The sequence below is a fragment of the Dendrobates tinctorius genome, unplaced genomic scaffold (assembly GCF_039654945.1).
Source record: "Dendrobates tinctorius isolate UK_male_01 unplaced genomic scaffold, ASM3965494v1 ptg000008l, whole genome shotgun sequence".
Lineage (NCBI taxonomy): Eukaryota > Metazoa > Chordata > Amphibia > Anura > Dendrobatidae > Dendrobates > Dendrobates tinctorius.
In genome coordinates, this window is record NW_027361676.1 from 17,559,289 (window position 1) to 17,585,075 (window position 25,787).

Consider the following 25,787-nt stretch of genomic DNA (forward strand, 5'->3'; position numbering starts at 1 on the left):
TTCCAGTACATAATATTGTGACCTCCCTAATAAAGATGGAATGGAAGAATCCTGATAAAAAGGCTTAAATTTAAAGGGGATTAAAATCTGATATTTGTGTCGCTGACTTCTATATATCTATCTATTTTGTGTGTATATAGCTATTCTTTCTATTCTAACCTGTCAGTGTGATTTTACTGTACGCAGCATATGAATTGCCAGCTTTTCAAAGGATCTAGAGGTATTGTTCTACAAGAGTAGTTTTTTTTTTTTTTTTAATCTGAGGTCACTCAACTTACCATGCACAAAGAGACCCAAGTTAGCCCCAAAAAAACGCATGAAAAAACTGCAACAAAAACATCAAAACATGCGTTTTTGCCGCAGCTTCTTTCCGGCCAAGAAATCAGGTTTTGCTGCAGAAACAAAACAGCAAAAACTCCTAGTGTGAACTTACTCTAAGATAAATTGCAGTCAGGCAATGGAATACGTACACAGCATACTAACATGCTTAGGATGGCTAGTAAATGTGGAAAAATCAAGGGTAGTTCCAGAACAGTCAAGTTTTCTTGGAAATGCTTTAGATTCATGACGCAGAGAACCTTACTTCTAGAAGAGAAAATAATCAAGATTGTTTAGAGTTTCATCAGGAATCAAAAAATCTCTCTGAGGGGTGCCATGTCCGTCTGCTTCCCAGCAGTTGCATGGGCACGGAGTCATTTCAGTATTCCTCAGTTTGGAAGCAGGGAAAAGATGCAGGGGACACCTTGACAAGAAAATTTGGATTTCAAGAGCGACTCTGAAGTCCTTAGTTTGATAGCTTTGCCAAGAGAATCTTTTATAGGGAGTTCTCTGGGAGATTATGAATCCTTAAGTCAGTGTTCCCCAACTCCGGTCCTCAAGAGCCACCAACAGTTCATGTTTTCAGGATTTCCTTAGTATTGCCAAGATGATCATCGCATCACCTGGACAGGCAATAATTCCATCACCTGTGCAATACTAAGGAAATCCTGAAACCTTGACCTGTTGGAGGCTCTTGGGGACAAGAGTTGGGGAACACTGCCTTAAGTGATCACCATGGATTCCAACCCTTTCGGTTGGGGGGCACATCTTAAAAACTGAGCCATTCAGAGGCCACTAGCTCTGAGACGAGCATCCTCAACTCTGAAGGAGTTGTCGGAGGTCAGGTTGGCTCTGATAGAATGTTGCACTGTGAATATTCTTTTGGACAACAAAACAGCAGTGTTTTGTATAATCAATCAGGGAGGCACAAGGTCACTAATGACCAAAGCAGAAAAGCTTGTGGTGGTGGCAGAAGAAAAAATTCTGTCACGATCAGCAGACTGTCTGAAAGGAAAGGTCAATGTAAAAGTAGACTATTTAAGTCACCAACAGTTGAGGCAGGACAAATATTCACTGCCTCAACTGGTGCCCGGACAGTTTAACGCTATTAACCTGCTGGTTACTAACGTTTTTGTTAGTGACAGGTTCCCTTTAAAAGGTCACTCTACAAAGGCTGTATTTACTTCTTGGACAGAGAGGGCTAATGCCTCTCTTGAACTTTGGTCTTCACCATCTACATTTTTGAAACACTATAGGTTGAATTTGGGTTCTTCTGACCTTTCCTTTGGAAGAAAAGTGCTTCAAGTGGTGGTACCTCTCTAAAGAATTTCTTTGCTATCTCTCGCTACGGTGCTGTGAGGGGGATGGGAAAAATGATGATTTCTTACTGGTAATCTGATGTTTTGGAACCCATGACAGCACTCTTCCTCATTCCCTCACTTCTGTGGTTATGAGGTGTTTTTTTTTTTTTACTCTTCCCAATTTTCACTGGGTGCACCTGGAAGAGAGGCTCCACTTTTTAAATCTGTAGGTTTCTTTGGGGGCAGATCCCCTCTCTCTCTCTCTATGGCGCTGTCATGGGTTCTTGAAAATCAAATTACCGGGGCGTAATGTATAATTTTCTTTCGTCAAATTTTTCAGAGATCTTTTTAAGCTACAACAGAGCCTTATATAAAATAAAATCGCCATATTCTCATCTCCCAGACTGGAGCTGCTCCAGTGATGTCTACTGGCGCTTGTTTGATTATATTGTTGCGTGAGCGCTGCACCCATTAAACTAAATCCTTGCATTACCAGCATTGTGATCAGCGCAGTTTAATACGATTATTTTATTTTGCCAGGCATTCGTGTTGTCTGTAATGCAGGAGGTACAAATCCTCTTGCGTGCGCTGCTGCTTTGAAAGAAATTGTGACGAAAAGTGGCCTTGATTTAAAAATTGTCGTTGTGTCTGGAGATGACTTGATAAAACAGGTAAACTTCTACAATCCTGCCACAGAGTTGTTCTGTATTTATTAAGGGCTACAGACACCTTCAGGGGAAACTTTTAAATACATGTGGTGTAAGTGCATTAAAATACTTACTGATTTGCCGTCTTCCCAGGTTTCCACTGTGGCTCCAGTCTTCTCACTCACGTGACATCTATGTCAACTTGCCAGATCACAGGTTTATGAGTCAGAAGTTGCTATTTGGGCCTCGCTCCTACATCGAAAAAAGCCTATCCAATTTTTTATCACATAGCACTCGGACCAATTTTACTGAAGAGAGCAGTGCTGACGATCGAATGTTTTATTTTGTTTTTTCATTTCCAGAATCTGTCTGTTAACCCCCCCAATAAATACCTAGTTTCAATCACGTTACTGAGAGGATGGAGAGGCACGGGAAACCGCTGGGAAAATGCTCATAGATAAGTACATTAAAGCACTTGCACTATATTACATAAACTTTTAGAGATAAAAATTCTTGGGATTGCTGCTCTTAAGTGCATGTGTTTTGGGCTAAAAATAATATTTGCAACTGTGTTTTATTAAAACATTTGCATCATTTGGCTTTTAAGGCTGTTGATTCCCTACTGATTGCCGGCTGCAGAATAACATTAATCCTGGAACATACAGCTGGATTTCACGGTCTTTATACAGACCGCAATGTCCAGACTGGCCCTTGATCCCCTGACCTGAATCTATAGCCTCACATATAGGGTCAATCCAGACATTGAGGTCCATATACTCACCGTGAGGTCCAGCTGTCATATACTGGCCTAGCCAAAACTTCGTCAGTCAGCTTGTTGTGAGTTTGTAACTTTTCTGTCTTTTCCTGAGCCCTATCGCCAGTGATTTATGACCACAAGCCACATCAATGTAGAGCTGACAGTTGTGGTCAAATTTCATGTGATGGTCTTAAAAGTGAATGGCCTTAATATTTAGTGCAAAAAAATGCAGGGATTTTTGAGCGCACCACGTTTAATTACTCTTAAGCTCTGTGGCATAATTTACATCCACTGTTATAAGATCAAAATTATTTGTTAATCCATTAAACTGTTCTGTTTCGATTAAACATTGCTGGCACGGTTCCAGTGTTAACCATGCCCTTAGTCACAGGGATCAGAAACTGTTAAGAATGACTATAAGGCCATGTGCACACGATGCAGATATCCAGCGGATCCGCAGCAGATTTTACCGCGCAGAAACGCTGCAGATCCGCATTGTGATGTACAGTAGCATGTCAATTGGAAAAAAAAAACCGCTGTGCAGACGCTGCGGATTTTTCCGCGCAGTTTTCTTGTGTTTCAAAATAAGCAGCATGTCCCTTCTTTTGTGCAGTTTTCCACCTGCTCCATTCTCCAAATCCGCAGGGGGAAATCCGCAGGGGAAAACCGCACAAAAACCACAAGAAAAAAGGAAGAAATCCGCAGGAAAAATGCAGGTCATTTGACCTGCGGATTTCTTCAATTCTGCGCGGAAAAATCCGCAGGGCAAAAAAGTCCGTCTGCACTTAGCCTTATAATCAACCATGAAAGGACACCAATAAAAGCATTGTATCAACGTTATGCAAATATTGATATAATAAATGCATTGTATCATTACGAAATCTTGACCTCCAGTATTGTTTACCATTATGATTACTATTTTCATAACCATTTTTTACTATATTGCGCATTCTCTTCCAGAAAGATATATTTAAGGAGGCTGGGATCACTGATATGGATAGTGGGAAGCCTTTTCCTGAGCATGTTCAAAGCATGAATGCTTACCTGGGGTAGGTGATTGTAATCATTCTGTATAGGATAAGCATAGGTGCTTAAACGCTTCCATCCACTGAGATTTATCCCATGTCCCCAAGGAATCGCAAACACATACTGCTACTTGGATAATAATTACGTGCAAGAAGTAGATGTGTCGGGCAGAGAAATTCATCTCCCTCTGTGCACTGATTTTAGAAATAAGATGTATTATCATTGGTTGTATAAGTTGTAGGTTGTCTATTTGAACAAATCAGGTTTTAACTCCTGCTTTATTAACTGTTTTGATTTACAGACTTTTTTTTTTACATTGTTCCTCTATTTTCACCAAGACACAACTTCTTGGACAATGAAACTGACATGATTTTTTACAGTTTGTTGTGACCAATAACTAAATGGCATGTTCACGCTTATTATATTGATAACCTGTCTGTAGGATAGGTCATCAATTTGAGATCATTGCGGGCCTAGCATCCTGTACCACTGTTTGTGATTTATTTTAATAGGGGCTTCAGTTGGAGACAGCAGCCAGTACTTGGTTAGGAGTTGTGTTGTTCCGTCTTTGTTCACTGTGTACATCCAGCTACTTCCGAAATATGAAACTGCTGATCGGTAATGTTGCCTAGCGTCAGACCATCAACAATGTGATATTTACGACTTATCTAAAGTATAGGCCATCAATATCACAATTTAGGACAAGAGTCTAGAAGATAAAGTTTGGCGTTGATTCCGGGTGTTGTAATTGCATTTTATAACTGCTGATGGGAACTCTTGAGAGATCAAAGCAAGTGAATGGTATAGAAAAACCTAAAACAAAATAACTTGCCAAAGCAGAAAAAATTTGGGGGCAGTCAAGCCAACAGTGTGGTATATTTTGTATAAAGAAGGGAAGCGCTCTAGACCTCAGCCATACCAAAGTGTATGATCGCAGAAAAGTTTCCTTGGTAAGGAAAGGCTCTTCATAACCTCCAGTCAACCACTCTCAAGGAGGTTGATGTATTATTGTCATTTTACAGCAGGGATGTCAAACTTGGATGCACAGAGGGAAAAAATTAAAAGCGCAAGTCGTGGGCCAACCTTGGTAGTTATTTTAAAAAGAAAAGTCTACAATCGAGGAAGTTTTTCCTTATAAAACATAATGATTACGGTAACTTTTTCATATGGAAACAAACCTTTTTTTTTTTAAAATCAGGAAATGTATTGATTTTATCCCCTTTCCGACATCCGGCATAATAGTACACCGATGTCAGACTCCCTTTGATGTGGGCTCCGGCGGTGAGCCCACATCTTTCGCGGGACATGTCAGCTGTTTTGAACAGCTCACATGTGCCTGCAATAGCCGCGGGTGGAATCGCAATCCCTCCGCGGCTATTAACTAGTTAAATGCTGCTGTCAAACGTTGACAGCGGCATTTAAATGGCGCTTCCTGTCATAGGGCTGGAAATGCGCACACCAGTGAACGTGATCGCGGGTCACCGGTGTGTCAGCATGACAAACGAGGTCTCCTGTAGACCTCTATGGTTGTCAGTGCCGGATTGCTATGAGCGACACCCTGTGGTCGGCGCTCATAGCAAGTCAGTAATTCAGCTACATAGAGGTGATCTGCTCATCGCCTCTATGTAGCTGAGCCGATTGAGCTGTGCCAGCTTCTAGTCTCAGAATCCCCCGATCTATCAATAAAAAAAAAAAAATGATTAACCTGATCGCTAAACAGCGTAGCGAGGGGAAAAAAAGTCAAAATTCCAGAATTCCTTTTTTTGGTCACCATGACCTTGCATCAAAATGCAATAACAGGCGATCAAAAGATTGTATCTGCACCAAAATGGTATCATTAAAAACGTCAGCTCGGTTCACAATAAATTAGCCCTCAACCAACCCCAGATCACGAAAAATGGAGACTCTACGGGCATAGGAAAATGGCCCTTTTTTTTTTTTTTTTTTCATAATTTGGAATTTTTTTTCACCACTTAGATAAAAAAGAACCTATACATGTTTGGTGTCTATGAACTCGTAATGACCTGGAGAATCATAATGGCTGGTCAGTTTTAGCATTTAGTGAACCTAGTAAAAAAAAAAAGCCAAACAAAAAACAAGTGTGGGATTGCACTTTTTTTTGCAATTTCACCCCACATGGAATTTTTTTCCCATTTTTCAGTAATTGACATGGTAAAACCAATGATGTCGTTCAAACGTACAACTCGTCCCGCAAAAAACAAGCCCTCACGTGGCCATATTGATGGAAAAATATAGAAAGTTATGGCTCTGGGAAGGAGGGGAGCAAAAAATGAAAACGCAAGATTGAAAAAAAGCTCCAGGGGTTAAAACATTTTACAATATATGACAGGAAATCCAAATCAAAACATTTAAACCCCAACACATCCTTACCATCCCCTGTGCCAGATTAACAACCCATTTTCTCCCAGCTGAAGTCTATAAATGTTATAGTGATACCATGCTCCCTCACTTATTAAAAGTGTTCACTAATTCCTTATCAGAGGGTTCCCTCCTACGTAGAATTCCATCCGCCCCCGAAGCCTTGTCCCCCAGAATATCTGACAATGTTCTCTCTAATTCCTCCAAGAGTACATGTCTGTCTAGCGAATATTTATCATCTTCAGTCAATGAGAGCAGTGTGGCTATATCCAGGAATTGCTATATATCATCTTCTGTAGATTGAATTTGCGAGAAATATAAAGATTCATAGAATGAGAATAAAAAGTACAGAATGTTATCTGTAGAGTTTACCAAGACACCCCTGTCCGAATACAGTCTATTGATATGAGAGAAATCCTTTTGAGCAGATGTGATAAGCGACAATAAGTGTCCCACTCTTTCCCCGTCCTCAAAAAAAAAAAAAAAAGTTACTTTTAGAAAGGCCCTTTTCCATTCCGTTTTTGTGAGTTAGTTTGGTTAGTAAGTGTTTGGGCTTCTTTTAGTCGATTCTGAGCAGAGAATGAAGGATTTTCTATCAGATGCATTTCAGAAATTCTAAGTTCCTGGAAAAAACTTCTTCTTTGTTTTTTTTTATTTTACTCCCAGCTATCTCCCTAATGAATATACTTCTCAAATAGGCCTTCATCGTCTCCCATACTACCGAAACAGACACTGTCCTGTCATTATATTGGAAAAATTCTTTCAAACTAGAAGATACCTTATCTACTGTATGTTTAGGATTTGCAGCCAGAAAGATTATAAGTCCCCACATTTTGGGGGGAGATCCTGCCCATTAAAAGCGATACAGGAAGTGGACTGTTGTCTGAGATGACTCTTGGTAAGTATTGAATATCCCAAGCCAGCCCATCCGTCAAGGAATCGCCCAAAGATAAGTCAATGCGTGGAAGAGTTAGGGGTTGTAGAATAGCAGGAATATTGGTAGGCGTTAGGAAACCTGCTTCTCCACAAATCTATCAGCTTCAGTTCTTTACTTGACCCTCACTTTACATATCATGCCTTTTCTTATTTCAGTGACCATCCATAATATCACCTATAATTAGCAGGGGTATCCCCTGCCGTGCCGATAAAGCAATTATTTTTTACAGTACCCTACCACTGTATGGAGGCAGGATGTATAATGATGCAACAGAAATCAACATATTGAATATCCTACATGCCATATATGCAAACTGTCTGTCAATGTCTATATTAACATATATTAATTCAAATGGGACCGCCGAATGGATCAATATAGACACCCCTCTAGAATAAGATGAAAATACAAAGTGATAGCTTGCCTGTATCCTCCTCTTTTTAACCAATGATATTCTCTCCTTTGTAAGGTGTTTCCTGAAGATATATTAGAGAAGGGTTAAATGACTGAATATACTGAAAAATTGCATCTCTTTTTACCCCATCTAGAAGCCTCTGACATTCCAACTTAAAATTTCAATTGTTCCTGACATTTTGGTTGACATCAAAAGATTTACTCAGGATCCAACTATCCATTAAGCTGTTTGGTACCTGTTCTGAGTTTGGACTGTGTAATACATTGTACTGCAATATGACAACAAAGAATGGGAAAAAACAAAATCTCCAAACCGCCCCCCCCTTATGCCCACCGTGCAACCATTATGCATAATCTCTCTCTGCCACTGAGAGAACAGGAAAATCTTCTCCCAGTGTGGATGAAAGGACTTCCATCGTATATCATCATTTTGACGGTGCGGCGACCCGCATAGAGCGCATCATGTTGAAATTTTATGCGAGTGCCGCATCCTCAAGACGATGCATACTGCGGCACGGCTTGCGTACCCAATGTTAAAGATAGGGTATGCAGGCCGCATGCATAAATAGGCGGAGATAACCAGAGGAGGCGCGGCGGGGCTTAACGGAGGAAGTCTGCAGCCTTCCGTCCGCAAATGTGAACTAAGGCATCCCATTTTGGTATTCCCCCTTGGCCACTTTTCTTTTCAAGGAGTTTTAGATTAAGGCTATGTGCACACGTTGCGGAATTGCCACGAAAATTTACGCAGGAATTCCATTCCACGGGAAATATGTGAGAAGACCGCATTTTAATTCCCGCCTATTTCCCGCGGATCTGTAGCATCGTTTGGAAAACTGATTGATAGGTTGGTCACACTCGTCAAATATAGTGTTTGACTAGTGTGACCAACTTTTTACTATTGAGGCTGCCTATGCAGCATCAGTAGTAAAAAAGATATAAAATTAAAAATAATTTTAAAAAAATCGTGTTTTTTCTCACCTTCCGGCGTCCCGCGTAGCGTCCCCGATCATCACGATGCTCCCGGCAAGTCCCGTTCCCAGTGATGCCTTGCGACAATGACCTCTGATGACGTCGCGGTCACTGCAATTGGATTTTTTTTCTGTTTCTCCATGCATCAAATGGTAAAATAAATGGTGTAATTAAAAGTGCAATTCTACCTGTAAAAAACAAGCCTGCATATGTCTCGGTGGACGGAAAAATAAAAGTTATGCCTGTAGGAAGAAGGGGAGAAAATAAACTACGGTAAATCGTCCAGTCAGTCTTAAGCCCAATATTCCCATAGAGTCCCTATGCTCCCTGGTGGGCTGCCATTCTGCTCAGGTTCAGTGAAATGATAAAGACGGATAGGAGGATCTAAAAATGCTTGTAATTCCTTAAATCTTGACGTTTTGTTTTTTTTATGGTAATTTAAGCTAAAAGCTTACATTTAATTCAAATTTCGATGGCTTGATTTATAAATCCACTATACCTTTTCCATACAGAGTCTAAATGAGGGGCATACTCACTCAGTGATGAAATGCTTTAAGAATTAGCTGTATACTGATGAAAAACTATATGTATCAAGGAGAATGATGGCTTCATTAGGGTGTACCCTAAAGAAAAAGCCTTATATCGGAGTATAAAGTGCTGACCAGCAGTCCAGACAGATTCAGGCTTTGCTAAAAAATCACCAGAGGTAAATTATTCAATCTCTAGGGTTCCTAGATGGATGATTACAGTGCAAATGTCAGTGTTTATTTTGCTGATGTTTTACTTTTAGGTTTAATAAGTTTACATTTCAGGTTTTATCACTTCTAGAGCTTTTTGTTCTTCTTTACACTGAAGATAGTTCTTAAAGGGAATCTGTCACCACAAATAATGCAGTTAACCTATGGTTAATCTGCAGGTTAAAAGAGTTATGTTGCTGTTCGGCATTCTCCCCACCAGCATTCACTATTCAGTCATAGGGGCGGGGAGCCAGCCGCAATGTAGAGCCATCTTCAGTCAGGGCCAGGGACGTTGTTACAGTGGCCACTCTGTATACTCGGAGCATGACTGAACAGGCGCTGCCCCTATGACTGAATACCAAATGCTAGCGGGGAGAATAAAGATCATTTTCTCCCTGCTGCGTGCAGGCATTGGACAGCATAATAATGCTGTTAACCTGCAGATTAACTTCATATCTGCAGGTTAATACCGTTATTTCTGGTGACAGGTTCCCTTTAATGACATTGACTGACTGTATGTTTGAGGTCGTTGTACTGCTGCAGAATACTTCTTGAGTTAATCAGATGCCTTCCCGATGATATTGCATGAAGCATAAGTATCTGCTAGTATTTCTCAGCATTGATGACACCATAAATCTTGATTAAAGGGGTTGTTCGGGCTTTTCACATAATCTCAGTACATATCTGGGCTGCAGAATTATGACAATAAGTAATTTACTTTCTGTCACTAGTTTGCACGGTTTTCTAGATATTCTGAACAGAACGTCCAGGGGGGGTGTTATGGCATTGAAACGAGAACTAGTCGTAACCTCCTACTCTACTCCAAACATGCCCTCTATAGGAACAACCCCACCCACCATAGCTACAGGCCCTCCCCGTCCACATGAATAAGCCCTCATCACACAGTAACTAATCCTCCCCCTCTAGCAGCCTCAGTGCAGAGAGCAAAGAGCTGCTCCTCCCCCAGACACACACTGAACAGTTATCTATGGAAAGTGAAATGAGTAAGGAGTGAAAATCGTCCTGTATTCTGGGCCACTCCATGATTACAATACATAACTCATTATCAGTAATTCCTTCCCTCACTGTCCCAGGCTGCTGGCAGCAGTGAGAACAGACTGTGTGATGGTCAGTGATGGGGGTCTGCAGCTTCTAATCTGCACAGGGGATGGCAGTCACTGATGTAATCTGTTGTGTGACAAAGCCTCTGCTGTGTGAATGACACAGCTCTGTGTCACTGATGTCTTCACACAGCAGCAGATTTGGTGCAGTGTATGTGTGAGTACTGTGTCTCTAATGACGCAAATACTGATGGGAGCAGCCTGTCCCAGAATACAGGACGATTTTCCCTCCTCACTAGTTTCACTTTCCATAGAACACTGTTCAGCGTGTGTCTGGGGGAGGAGCAGCTGGGTGGTCTGCTTTCTGCAGTGAGGCTGCTAGAGGGGGAAGATTTGTTACTGTGTGATGAGGGCTTCTTCATGTGGACGGGGAGGGTCTGTAGCTATGGAGGGTGGGGTTGTTGCTATAGAGGGCATGTTTGGAGTAGAGTAGGAGGTTACGACTAGTTCTCATTTCAATGCCATAACATCCCCCCCTTGGACGTTCTGTTCAGAATATCTAGAAAACCGTGCAAACTAGTGACAGAAAGTAAATTACTTATTGTCATAATTCTGCAGCCCAGATATGTGCTGAGATTATGTGAAAAGCCCGGACAACCCCTGTTGTGAGCTTATTCTCTGGTTCACCAGTTGTGAGTTCTCCTTCCAGACTCCCTCTGGTGGTAACAGGAGGTAGTGAGGCTGATTTGATCAGTGGAGATCTGCCACCTGAGAATGAGGATGACGATTGGACCTCAGGAGTCTCAGATTGGATTTAAGACAGCCGACGCCCTATTCAGTTGCTGGTGATTTTTTTTCTGGCTTGTCAGCTTTTGGTTTTCAGCTCTGTTCCAGTCATCTAAAGCTAAGTTTTTCTGCTAATGTTCACACTTGATTTTGTTGGTCTATTCAGTTTTTTGTGTGGTCAGCCACACATTTCCACTCTTTTCAGTATTTTGCCAATTTGCTTTTTGTCCCTTTTTGCACTGTCTCAGAATATTTCAGAGTGCTGATATAGTGGGAGAAGTCTAGTGACTTCAGGGTTAATTTTGCTATCAGAAGTGTTGGACATTATTTTTGTAGGGTTTTTTGTAGGTTGCTGACAGTGTCTTTCCTTTCCTTTCTAGTTTGTTTGGGCTCCATCGTTTGCTCAGCCTATTTTCCTGCCTGTGTTTGTGCCTTCATCTTGTTTCACCGTCAATACATGTGTGGGGGCTATCTATTCCTTTGGGGTCTGCTCTGGGGCATTTAGTTTTCCCCTTTTCAGGCTTTAGTCCTCCGGTTGTGATGAAGCGTCTAGGAACATCATAGGTACGCTCCACGGCTGCTGCTAGTTGTGTGGTACGATCAGGGATCTGCAATCTGCATAGTTACCAACCTCTCTGGTTTTCTGTGACTTAGCTTGTTTTGCTTTTTTCTCCTCGGTGACCCATTCATAACAGAATCACCAGCCATACCGCAGATTCTAGGGTACTCAAAAGCAGGAAAAAGTTGTTAAAAAAAAAAGTGTCAGAATTTTTTTTATATATATTTTTTTCTCTTGGGCCGTAGGAGGATTTTTTTTTTTTCTTTTTCCTAATGGAGATTAAGCAATTGTCTGATCGTGTGGAGCAGCTGGCTGCTGAAGTGCAGGGAATTTCCACCTACCTCATTCAGTCACATGCTGCTGAACTTAAGATCCCTACACCTGATGTGTTTTCTGGGGATCGGTCTAAATTTCTGAATTTTAAGAATAATTGTAAATTATTTCTGGCCTTGATGTCTAACTCATCAGGGAGCTCTGTGCAGCAGGTTAAAATTGTCATCTCCTTGCTGCGCGGCGATCCCCAGGATTGGGCTTTTTCTCTGACACCTGAAAATCCTATTCTGACTAATGTGGATGCATTTTTTTTCAAGCCTTGGGGTTGTTGTATGATGAACCTAATTCTGTTGATCAAGCTGAGAGAACCCTGTTGGCATTAAACCTGGGTCCGGATTCTGCAGAGTTATACTGTCAAAAATTCCGAAAGTGGGCGGTCCTTACTACATGGAATGATAGTGCATTGGCAGCTCTCTTTCGGAAGAGTTTATCAGAGACCGTAAAAGATGTTATGGTGGGATTTCCTGTTCCCTCTGGTCTGGATGATTCTATGTCATTAGCCATTCAAGTTGATCGGCGTTTACGTGAACGTAAAACTACATGGGAGGCGCTGCCACCTTTTGAACAAACGTCTGAACCTATGCAATGTGATGGGGTTTTGTCTAGGGCGCAACGTCAGGAGTTTAGAAGGCGTAATAAGCTGTGTTTTTTCTATGGAGACGTCTCTCATACTATTTCTGTCTGCCCAAAATGATAGAAACGTTTTGCACACACATTTGCTGTGGGCAGTATACAACCTAAGTTTCTTTTGGCAATTACTCTGATCTGCTCCTTATCCACGTTTTCCACAAAGGCTTTTGTGGATTCAGGAGCAGCGTTGAATCTGATGGATTTGGACTTTGCTAAACGTTGTGGTTTTTCCATGACGCCTCTGCGGACGCCTATTCCTTTGAGGGGTAGTATTGATGCTACTCCTTTGGCGGAGAATAAACCTCAGTTTTGGACCCAGGTGACAATGCGAGTTGCCCCAGACCACCAAGAAAATTGTAAATTTTTGGTGCTGCATAATTTGCATGATACTATTGTTCTGGGTTTTCCTTGGTTGCAAACTCATAATCCAGTTTTGGATTGGAAATCTGTGTCTGTGGTGAGTTGGGGTTGTCAGTGTGTTCTTAGGGACGCTCCTGTTTTCTCCACCTCCCCTCAGTCTCATGATATTCCTGATTATCTAGCCGATTTTTCTGATGTATTTAGTGAGAGCAAGTCTGCGTCTTTGCCTCCTCCTAGGAGTTATGACTGTGCAATTGAGTTGATGCCTGGGTGTAAATTTCCCAAGGGTCGGCTTTCAACTTATCAGTACCCCAACATGATGCTATGCGATCCTATATTAAGGAGTCATTGGAGAAGGGTCGTATTAGACCATCCTCGTCACCTTTAGGTGCTGTTTTTTTTTTTTTTTTTGTGGCCAAGAAAGATGGTTCATTAAGACCGTGTATTGATTATCATTCCCTTAACAAGATGACGGTTAAATATCAGTACCCGTTACCTCAGATGTCTGATTTATTCTCCAGAGTTAAGAGTGCCTGCTGGTTTACTAAGCTTGACCTCAGGGGGTGTATAATCTTATTCGCATCAAGCACGGGGATGAATGGAAGACGGCGTTTAATACTCTGGAGGGACATTTTGAGTACCTGGTGATGCCTTTTGGGCTCACTAATGCCCTTCTGTCTTCCAGTCGTTTATGAATGATATTTTCCGTGACTTTGTGGATAAGTTTTTGATCATCTATCTGGATGATATTTTGATCTTTTCTAGTGATTGGGATTCTCATGTGGAACACGTCCGGACTGTGTTCCGGATTTTGACGGAGAATTCCCTGTTTGTTAAGGGCTCGAAATGCCTCTTTGGTGTACAGAGGATTTCATTTTTGGGATTTATCTTATCTCCATCGACTATTGAAATTGACCCGGCCAAGGCACAGGCCATTTATGATTGGGTTCAGCCTACTTCTTTGAAGGCCCTCCAGAAGTTTTTGGGTTTTGCTAATTTCTATCGTAAATTTGTAGGTAATTTTTCTGGTATTGTCAAACCACTGACTGATCTGACCAAGACGGGCGCTGATTTGCTGAATTGGTCTCCTGAGGCTATCTCAGCATTTCAGGAGCTTAAACAGAGATTTACTTCAGCTCCAGTTTTAAGGCAACCTGATGTCTCACTTCCTTTTCAGGTGGAGGTAGATGCTTCTGAGATTGGTGCAGGAGCTGTTTTGTCCCAAAAAGACCCTGTGACTTCTAAGATGAATCCCTGTGCCTTCTTTTCTCGAAAGTTCTCCCCATCTGAATGCAACTATGGCTTGGGGAATCGGGAATTGTTGGCCATGAAGTGGGCATTTGAGGAGTGGAGACATTGGTTGGAGGGAGCTAGACATCAAGTTGTGGTCCTCACCGATCACAAGAATTTGATTTATCTGGAGTCGGCCAAACGCTTGAATCCAGACAGGCTAGATGGGCCTTGTTTTTCACGCGTTTTAATTTTGTGGTCTCTTTTCTTCCGGGCACTAAGAATGTTAAGGCTGACGCCCTTTCTAGGAGTTTCTTTGCCGATTCTCTTAGTGTGACCGAGCCTACTACCATCCTAGATGAGGGGGTAGTTCTTTCTGCCATTTCGCCCGATTTGAGATGCGCCCTGGAGGAATTTCAGGAGGATAAACCTACGGGAAAATTTTATGTTCCTGACCAGTGGAGAAAGAGAGTGATGTCTGAAATTCATTGCTCCGCATTGGCTAGTCATCCAGGTATTTTTGGTACCAGAGATTTGGTCAGACGGTCCTTTTGGTGGCCTGCCTTATCTCGTGACGTCAGGAATTTTGTACAGTCCTGTGGGACTTGTTCTCGGTCTAAACCCTGTTCTCGTTCTAGTGGGTTGCTGTTGCCCTTGCCGGTGCCCAAGAGGCCATGGACCCATATTTCAATGGATTTTATTTCTGATCTTCCTGTCTCTCAGATAATGACTGTTATCTGGGTGATTTGTGATAGATTTTCGAAGATGGTCCATCTTGTACCACTCCCAAAGTTGCCATCTTCTGCTGAGTTGGTGCCCTTGTTTTTACAACAGGTGGTTCAGTTACATGGGATTCCTGAGAGCATTGTGTCCGACAGAGGAGTCCAGTTTGTTTCCAGATTCTGGAAAGAATTTTGTTCCAATCTGGGAATTCAGTTATCCTTCTCCTCCGCGTTTCATCCCCAGACCAATGGACAGACTGAGAGAACAAACCAAACCTTGGAGTCTTATTTGAGATGTTTTATATCTGCTGATCAGGATGATTGGGTCTCATGTTTGCCCTTGGCCGAATTCGCACTGAACAATAGAGCTAGTTCTGCCACTTTGATGTCACCCTTTTTCTGTAATTTTGGGTTTCATCCTTGATTCTCTTCAGGGCAAGTGGAATCTTCGTCCTGCCCAGGTGTGGACACTGTGGTTAAGAGAATGCAGCAGATATGGGACCAAGTGGTGGATGAGTTGCCACTATCTCAGGAAAAGGCCCAGCGATTTTTCCAACCGGCATAGGACCATTGGTCCCCGGTTTTAAGTGGGTGATATGGTCTAGTTGTCGTCTAAGAATATTCCTATGAAGGTTGCATCTCCTAAATTTAAGCCAAGATTTATTGGTCCTTATAAGATTTTGGAAATTCATAATCCTGTTTCGTTTCGACTGGCTCTTCCAGTTATGTTCAAGATCCATAACGTATTTCACAAATCTCCGTTGAAGAGATTTGTTGAGCCAGTGGTTCCTGTGGCAGCACCTCCTGACCCTGTGTTGGTTGAGGGCAATGTGGAATATGAGGTAGAGAAAATATTGGATTCTCGTTTGGTTAGACTGAGACTCCAGTATTTAATCAAATGGAAGGGTTATGGTCAGGAGGATAATTCTTGGGTCTCTGCCTCCGATATTCATGCCAATAGATTGGTTCGTGCTTTTCACCGGGCCCATCCTGATCGGCCTGGTGGCGTGGATGAGGGTTCGGTGACCCCTCCTCAAGGGGTGGGTACTGTTGTGAGTTCATTCTCTGGTTCACCAGTTGTGAGTTCTCCTTCCAGACTCCCTCTGGTAGTAACAGGAGGTAGTGAGGCTGATTTGATCGGTGGAGATCTGCCACCTGAGAATGAGGATAACGATTGGACCTCAGGAGTCTCAGATTGGATTTAAGACAGCTGACGCCCTATTCAGTTGCTGGTGATTCCTTCTGGCTTGTCAGCTCTTGGTTTTCAGCTCTGTTCCAGTCATCTAAAGCTAAGTTTTTCTGCTAATGTTCACACTTGATTTTGTTGGTCTATTCAGTTTTTTGTGTGGTCAGCCAGCCCCGGCTGGGGGCTGTGCTGAAATTCCTCTTATTTATCAGTATTTTGCCAATTTGCTTTTTGTCCCTTACTAGTTTGGTCTCTTTTTGCACTGCCTCAGAATATTTCAGAGTGCTGATATAGTGGGAGAAGTCTAGTGACTTTCAGGGTTAATTTTGCTATCAGAAGTGTTGGACATTATTTTTGTAGGGTTTTATGCAGGTTGCAGACAGTGTCTTTCCTTTCCTTTCTAGTTAGTTTGGGCCCCATCGTTTGCTCAGCTATTTTCCTGCCTGTGTTTGTGCCTTCATCTTGTTTCACCGTCAATACATGTGTGGGGGCTATCTATTCCTTTGCGGTCTGCTCTGGGGCAGTTAGTTTTCCCCTTTTCATGCCTCAGGCTTATTTAATCCTCCGGCTGCGACGAAGCGTCTAGGAACATCGTAGGTACGCTCCACGGCTGCTGCTAGTTGTGTGGTAGGATCAGGGATCTGCATTCTGCATAGTTACCAACCTCTCTGGTTTTCTGTGACTTAGCTTGTTTTGCTTTTTTCTCCTCGGTTACCCATTCATAACAAACCCCTTTAAATACTTAACTCCATTTGCTAAAATGCAGCCCAAAACTGCAAGGAACCTCCACTATGCTTTACTGTTCCATGCACACCACTCAATACTGTACCACTCTCCAGCCTCTTGGCGAACAAGCTACCTTCTGTTACACCCAAATATTTCATATAACGACTCATCAGTCCATAGCACCTGCTGCTATTTTTTCTGCACCCAGTTTCTGTTTTCTAGCTTAGCTGAATCACTTGGCGTTGTTTCTATTTTAAAAGTTTTTTTTTTTTTTTTTTCCTCCCACAATTCTCTCAAGATCACTTCTGGCTACACTGATTGTATGGGTATAGCTGGGTCTCATCTTCCGATTTCAAAGGATAGTAAGCATGATGTGTATTTCATCTGCTGTACTACCTTTCTTTTGCAACCGTTACTTCTACAGTGTTTAATGCTGTCCATATCTTGGTGTCAATGCTGAGAAGTATAGGCAGATAATTATATATCATGCATAATCCTAAAGGAAGCATCAGATTGACTACTAAAGTATTTCCTGCAGGACACATACCCCAAACTTACAGCCATTGTCCTTAACAATTATCTTAATTATTTTCGATGGAAAGAAGAGCAAGGAGCCCTTGAAGTGATGTGCTGGCCCCACAGAGCCTTGGTCTCCATATCATCAAGCCTTTGTCGGATTACATGACAGAAGGATTAGCACAAGCCTACAACCAAAGAAGATCTGTGGTTAGTTCTCCAAGATGTTTGGAACAACCTTCCTGCCCAGTTCCTCTTAAAAACTATGTGCTTGTGAATCTAAAAGAATTGATACTTTAATTCTGTTTTGAAGGCAAGGGGAAGTCACACCAAATATTAGGGTAATTTTTAGTTTTATTAAAAACTAGCTGAAGAGCCCGGCGTTTCCTTGGCATAGTAACTAACTGCCGTCCTGCTCTCTTCCTCCGAAGCCCAGCTCTCCACCTGCCTTCCAGCTTTCTCCCTCAGCAGCCCTGCTTTCTGTCCACCGTCCCACTCTTTCCCTCCGCAGCCCCTGTCTCCACTGGCCGTCCTGCTCTCTCTCCCTCAGCAGCCCCGCTTTCGCTCCACAGCCCCGTTCTCTCCTTCCACAGCCCCGTTCTCTCCTTCCACAGCCCCGTTCTCTCCTTCCACAGCCCCGTTCTCTCCTTCCACAGCCCCGTTCTCTCCTTCCACAGCCCCGTTCTCTCCTTCCACAGCCCCGTTCTCTCCTTCCACAGCCCCGTTCTCACCCTCCACAGCCCTACTCCACACGTCGTCCCGCTCTATATCCGTGTCCCACTCTCTCCCTCGCAGCTCTGCTCTCCACCCGCATCTCCCGCACTTTCTCTCTGCAGACTTGCTCTCCATCCGCCAGTAGGCGGGACTATGTGGAGTGGGCGTGGCTTGATACACACACACACACACACACACACACACTCAGATATCTACTATATAATTGACTAATTCTGTCTGTAATGGAAATCCCACCTCGCTGATTGGTCGCGCCAGTTAGTCTGCGACCAATCAGCGACAGCTGCTTAGTCGTCGTGGCAACACAGCCGCATTGCTTATTGTACAGGCACATTACAGCCGTTAAAGGCATCACTGCTGCGTTGCTCATTACACAGGCACAGTCCTGTGCATATTCTGGAGTACAATACATTAGGTAATTAGGTAACAGTAGAACAGTGACTGCAGCTCTGGGTGTAACTTGTGTACAATACATTAGGTAAGATCTGAGCAGTGACTGCAGCTCTGGCTGTAATAGGAGTATAATACATTAGGTAAGAGCAGAACGGTGACTGCAGCTCTGGGTGTAACCTGGAGTACAATACATTAGGTAAAAGCAAAACAGTGACTGCAGCTCTGGGATTAACTGGAGTACAATATATTAGATAACAGCAGAACAGTGACAGCAGCTCCGGGTGTAACAGGAGTATAATACACTAGATGGTGGCCCGATTCTATCGCATCGGGTATTCTAGAGTCTCTGTTAAAATAAAAAATAGTTATATACTCACCTTCCGACGACCCCCGGACTCTGTCCCTCCTCTCACCACGCTCCCGGCATCTTCCGGTCCCAGTAATGCTTAGCGAGAAGGGCCGAGATGACGTCACTCTCGCGAGAGCGCGACATCATCAACCGTGTTTCACGCTAAGCATTACTGGGACCGGAAGATGCTGGGAGCGTGGTGAGAGGAGAGAAGGAGTCCGGGGGACGTCGGGAGATGAGTATATCAATATTTTTTATTTTGACAGAGACACTAGAATACCCGATGCGATAGAATCAGGCCACCATCTAGTATGTTATATAATCGTCTAATTCCGTCTGTAACGGAAATCCCGCATCGCTGATTGGTCGCGGGCGGCTGGGCGCGACCAATCAGCGACAGGCGCAGTCCAGCCACCATGCTGGAATACCCAAGTGATGGGTATTCCAATATGGCACCCGCTGGCAATACCAGGCATTCTTACTGTACATAATTTTTTTTCACCCTAACCTTAAACTTTTGTACTGTATGTATGTAAAAATAGTTATTACACACCAGTTTAAAAAAAAAAAAAAAAGTTGGGACGCTGTGCAAAATGTAAAGAAAACAAGAATGCAATTATTTTGAAATCATCGCCAACTTGATTCACAAAAGAACATAAGATCACATATCCGAAGTTAAACGTAAGACATTTTTCCATTCCAGTTGAAAAAATAATTCCTGCAGTAATTTATGGCAGAAACACATCAAAACCTGGTTAGTTTTTAAATAGATTTATTTAGTGTTGTTATAGGTTGTTTTTTTCATATACCGTAATTGCTGTGATGTTGTCCCAAAATCTATAGGGTTTTTCCCCAAAAGCACATTACACTTGTATAAAGAAATGGCACCATGCACAAATAACCTTTCCATGAATCTATGCACTTTGATCCCGTTCATGCTTTTCCCTTCATACAGAACACTAAACGGTCCTGTTGCTGCAGTCATGTGACCTCCAATTCTAATGGGGAAGCACCACTTCCAGAAGTCCCCATTCTCTTATAATTAATTTAATTGGTGGTTCAAGCGGATCTTCCTTTGCTTTGTGTTTGCGTCACGCGGCCGTTCTCAAAATGCTTCTGTACTGTGCTTGCTTGCCTAAAGCTAACACAGCTGTACATACAGGGGTTGGACAAAATAATGGAAACACCTGGAAACATCAACAAAAGTTAGTTTAATATGGTGTAGGTCCACCTTTTGCGGCGATTTACAGCCTCAATTCTCCGAGGTATGGATTCATACAAGGTGTGAATTGTTTCCAAAGGAATTGTAGCCCAGTCTTCAGTTAAAACACCCTCCAGTTCTTTGAGCAACGATCACGGCGGAAATCAATGTCTAACTTGAATCTCTAAAATCGACCATAAATGCTCAATGTTGAGGTCTGGGGATTTTGGGGGCCAGAAGAGATGCTCAACTTCATTAAACTTCATTACAATGTTCCTCGTGCCATGCTTTAACGATTCTAGCTGTATGAATTGGTGCATTATCATCCTGAAAGATGGCGTTCCCCTCCGGAAACAGTGCTTGAACCATAGGATGCACTTGGTCGCCCAAAATGTCTAAATAATTGCGGCTGTTAATTCTTCCATGAAGGGATATCATTGGCCTGGCGGATCTCCAAGAAATGGCACCCCAGATCATCACAGAACCATGTTTTACGGTTGGGAGAAGGCAGTCTGGATGGAATGCTTCTTTCGGCTGTCTCCAAATGAACACTCGGCCAGAGGTCGGAAATAGGGTAAATGATGATTCGTCTGAGAATATCACATGTTTCCACTGCTCGAGGGACCAATTCTAGAGGTTTCTATACCACTCTAAACGCGTGGAAACCTTTGTCATTGAGAGCAGCGGTTTTCAAATTGCAGCTTTTCCATGGAATACAGATTTGTGCAGCTCCCGACGAACAGTTTTCGTGGAAACTGGGTTCTGTAGGTGTTGATTGAGCTCAGCAGTAATTTTCGGAGCCGTGGTCTTGCGATCCTCTCTCACAATTCGCTTTAGAGTCCGACGGTCTCTCTGTCAACTTCGACTTTTTGCCGGACCTGTGCTTTGCTGAGGACGTTTTTCCTTCTCTTTCAAATGCAGTCATTACTTTGGAGACAGTACCTTTTGACACGCCAAGCATTCGAGCACTTTCGGTTACACTAGCGCCTGCCATACGAGCACCAACAATTTGGCCTCTTTGAAAATCCGAGAGGTCTGCCATTGGTATCAGGTTTTCATCAATGTTCTTACAATTCTGCAAAACAAAGTTAATTTACATACACATATCACATAACACAAATAATCAACTACAAAACATTACGAAATGTCACGATTTGCATGTTTATAACATGTTCGAAGATTATGATGCCAAAACATTAGGTGTTTCCATTATTTTGTCCAACCCCTGTATGTGGGAGAGGAGGAGCTGCATCTCCTGCTTTATTTCCACTGCATTATGCTCTTCAATGCACAGACTTGCCCTGTATGTCGATGGTGCTACTGTGCATGTTTGGGATTCCCACAGATTGCTAGGAACACAGTATCGCTATAGAGTGAAAGCGGTGACATGCGCATGCTGGACTTATCAATATTCTTTTTATTTGGGGGATTTTCACTTTTTGGGTAGGTGATTATAGTTATAGTCCATATAGTGAATAATTAAAAAAAAAAAAAAGTGATCTAAAACTTGTTCAGTTAAACAAGGAAGCAAGAAGTTATATCTAAAAAAGAATCAAAAGAGAAAAAAGGGTTACGGCAAGAAGAATAGATTGAGAAAGGAAAAATTGCGAAAGGTAGCGGGGAAGGTAGGATCAGATAAATGTGGAGAGTACAGACAGGGAAAAAGATCATCCTTATTGAAACAATAGTTATGAAAAAGAAGTTTTAAATTTGCTTAGTTAAATATGTAATTGTACTTGTACTTCTTGGCATATAATAAAGCTTTTTATCTAAAAGGGGCATTCGGACTTGAGGAAAGAGGTTCCAAGATGATCATGTGGAATAGTATTTTTCTCAATGAATTTTTTCTTAGTGTAAACAATGTTCAAAAGAATTATGGGTAGAGATGGGTGGACCCCTGGATGTTCGGGTTCGGCCAAACAGTTAAAAAACAAGCAAAAAAAGTTTGGGTTCAGATACCAGAACAGTATCTGGACCTGAACTCAGACCCCTTTCACTTGAATAGGGGTCCTGTTGTGAACTCTCTTAGGCTGTGTGCCCACGTAGCGATTTTTAAGCGTTTTTGCCACGATTTTCGGCGCGAAAACGCAGCGAAAACGTTTAAAAATCGTGTACAGAACGCCCCCCATGCATTCCTATGGCATTCCGCACATGCTGTGCTAATGCTGCGCTTTTTTCCGCGGCGGAATCGCATCGCGGAAAAAATCGCAGCATGCTCATTCTTTTGTGCGGAATCGCAAAGAGTTGCCGCGATTCCACACCCATAGGAATGCATGAGAATCGCTTACTTCCCGCATGTGGCTATGCCCACCATGCGGGAAGTTAAGCGTCTCATGTGCGGTTGGTACCCACAGTGTGGAGGAGAGGAGACTGTCCTCCAGGCCCTGGGTACCATACCCCTGTAAAAAAAAGAATAAAAAATAAAAAATCTGGGTATATTTACCTTCCGGCGTCCCGCGCTGCATTCCCAGCCTAAACGTTCCCAGTAATGCCTCGCGGCACGGTCCAGTGATGACGTAGTCTCGCGTGACTCTAGCGGTCTCGCGAGATCGCTATAGCAACGCGAGACTACGTCATCACAGGTCTCGCAAGGCATTACTGGGAATGCTGTGGCCCGGGAATGCAGCGCGGGACGCCGGAAAGTAAATATACACCGATTTGATTTTTTTTTTTTTTTTTTTTTAGCATAGGCGGCCTCAATAGTAAAAACCTGGTCACACTTGTCAAACACTATGTTTGACGAGTGTGACCAACCTGTCAATCACTTTCCAAGCGATGCTTCAAATCGCTTGGAAAGTGCTTGAATATCGCACACGAAAATCGCGGCAAAATCGCGATCAAAATCGCGGTAAAAACGTGCGATTTCTGGGAAGGAGTCCGGTTTTTGGTGTGCGTTTTAACACGCACCGTGGGCACATAGCCTTAATCTGACTTCGAGTCGGGACTCCCTCTGGTGGTTACAGCAGGTAGTGGAGCTGGTCGTATTGACAGAAGTCTATCACCTGAAGACGATGATTGGAAGTCAGGGGTTACTGACTGGGTGGATTTACGGTAAATGAGCAAGCTTCTTTCAGTTGCTGCTGGTGATTTTTGTCTTCCTGTGCATTGTGAAGTCTGCTTTTTCCCCTCCTTGGTCTTGCATCATTCAAATAAGTTAGTTATTTGTTTGCTGAATCTTTTGCATTTGATATAGTTTTTGCCTTTCTCTGCTTTCTGCTTTGCTGTGTGGGTTCAGCATTATTCCCTGCTGGAATTTGTGCTGGATCCCGCTCATATGTCACAGCTTATGTCATTCTGTTCTGTATTGCTAATCCCCTGCTATATTAGTATCTTTTGCTTTGCTTCCAGTTCACACCAGAATGTTGATCTAGCAGGGGAGAGGTCGTTTGGCCTCTGTGTTTTTGTATATCAGACGTGTTGGATTTTTTAGGGTTTTTGCGTGATTGCAGACAGTATCTTTTCTATCCTTTCCTATGTAGACAGTTTGGGCCCCATCATTTGCTCACTCTATTTTCTGCCTGCAATTGTGCCTCATCTTGTCTCACCGACAATATATGTTTGGGGGGCTATCTATTCCTTTGGGGTTCTACTCCGGGGCAGTTTAGCTTTCCCCTTTCTTGCTTTAGACTTGGTTAACTCTTTGGCTGTGCCGAGGCGTCTAGGGCATCGTAGGCATGTCCACGGCTAATGCTAGTTGTGGTGTTAGGTTTAGGGGTCTGCAATCTGCTAAGTTGCCAACCTTTCTGGTTTCCTGGTGTTAGGCGTCAGGTTTCTGCGTCTGCTCTGCAGGAATCCAGAGCCTCACATTCTGCGGTCTCCTGCTGTCTATCTACTGCAGAGAAGATTACTTTGCAGCAAACCGCTCCAGAGACTAAGATCCTCTCTGCTCCTACTGGGCATGCTCACGAGACGATCTCCCATTGGAGATCAGGAGTCATGTACCCAGGTCCTGCTCCAGATCTCATTGGTCCATCTCGGAGATCTGGAAGGTCCCGCACAGCTATAAAAAGCGCGCATGACCGTTCGGCCATGCGCTAGTATAGGACTATACTTGCCATGTGTGAATGGTGACGGATGTATGTTTCTGGTGACTGACTCATTATAAAACCCGTTCCTTCTGATATTACGCATGTGGATAGGGAAATAGTCAGTGCCAGTCAGTGGCAAGCCTTAGGCCACTGTGCACACCGCACCTCTACGCTAGCGTCCGACATTGCGCTTGCTTTCTAGCTTTGTTGTCGAGCGGCAGTGTCCTACGCTGCGCTGCAGTTGCAGCCCTTCTTGGCGCTCGCAGTAGCGACGCCGCACACACGGTAGGTCTAGACGGACGCAGCTCCTCTGTCTTAGGTCCTGCTCCTGTGACCTGATACCGTGTGTGCATTTACCTGAGACCTGTGACACTAACAGGCTCAGCGGTTTTGTATGTTTTTGTTGCGGTGTCTCTGTGTGTGAACAGAGCCCGCTATGCGCACTTTGGGTGAAGTTGAACCCGTGCGCATTATACCGCCATATTGCTCCTCTGTCATTACCTAGCAGCAGTCATATCATCTACTGCACAGTGGACCCCGAGCGGCGAACGCACTTTATTATTTTTATTTAGTGCGTTCCGCAGTTCCTAACACCTGGTTGCTTAGCTAATTCCCCGGTAATCCTCCTTGGTGACCGAATCATAACAGGGTCCCAAACATCCAGTGTTTGCCATGCTGTCATGTGCATGACAGCGCGGCAAAACACTGCCTCTGGCGGTAAAATCATTACCAACAGTCAGACAGCCACGATTCCCACACTGTCAAATGAGAGCATGAACACTTAGCTGTGATCGAATGTAAAAAGTTTACTTCCGGTCACTGGCGGCAGCTGATGGAACTACTACTCCCATCAGCCTTTGCCTGCTGCCGCTAATAGCAGTGAGAGCAGGAGCAGCTGATGAGAGTATTCAACAGCCAGAGCCTGAGCTAAAAATAAAAAAATGGCATGGGTCCCCTGTATTTTTAATAGGTGAAACTGACAGCTGCAGGCTACAACCCTCAGCTGTCAGCTTTAGCAAGGTTAATTATCAAGAGTAAAAAAATGATGTGGGGTCCCGCACATTTTGACAACCAGACAAGCTAAAGCAGACAGCTGGGGTCTGGTATTCTCAGGCTGGTAAGGGGCTATGGATATTGGCCCCTCCCAGCCTAAAAATAAAAGCCCGCAGCTGCCCAGAAAAGGTGCATTTATTAGATGCACCAATTCTAATGCTTTGCTTGCCTCTTCCCACTTGCCCTGTGGCGATGGCAAATGGGGCTATTTGTGGGGTTGTCACCGTTGTATTGCCCGGTGACATCAAGCCCACGGCTTAGTAATGGAGAGGCGTCTATAAGATGCCTCTCCATTACTAATTCTATAGTTGTATTGTAAATGAACACGGCATGAATAAAGTCATTTATTCAAAATAAAAACACTTTTTTCCTTTTTTATTTAAGAATAACAAACACTGTTATATGCACCTAACGTCCATTCCATTGAAGCCCTTGTCTCC

General features: G+C 43.2%; 1 protein-coding gene across 3 annotated transcripts in view; it reads left to right on the forward strand.

Moving 5' to 3' along the window:
• The window catches only part of LOC141090646 (uncharacterized), a 149,856-nt gene that overhangs the window by 37,819 nt on the left and 86,250 nt on the right, over positions 1-25,787 (forward strand). For all 3 annotated transcript variants that reach the window (XR_012232418.1, XM_073576400.1, XM_073576401.1), the window contains 2 exons: positions 2,160-2,290; positions 3,984-4,072. Coding sequence is in view for 2 of the 3 variants with exons in the window: in XM_073576400.1 (XP_073432501.1) it covers positions 2,160-2,290; positions 3,984-4,072 (220 nt within the window). In the remaining variant the exon portion in view is untranslated. The remainder of the gene's footprint in view (positions 1-2,159; positions 2,291-3,983; positions 4,073-25,787) is intronic.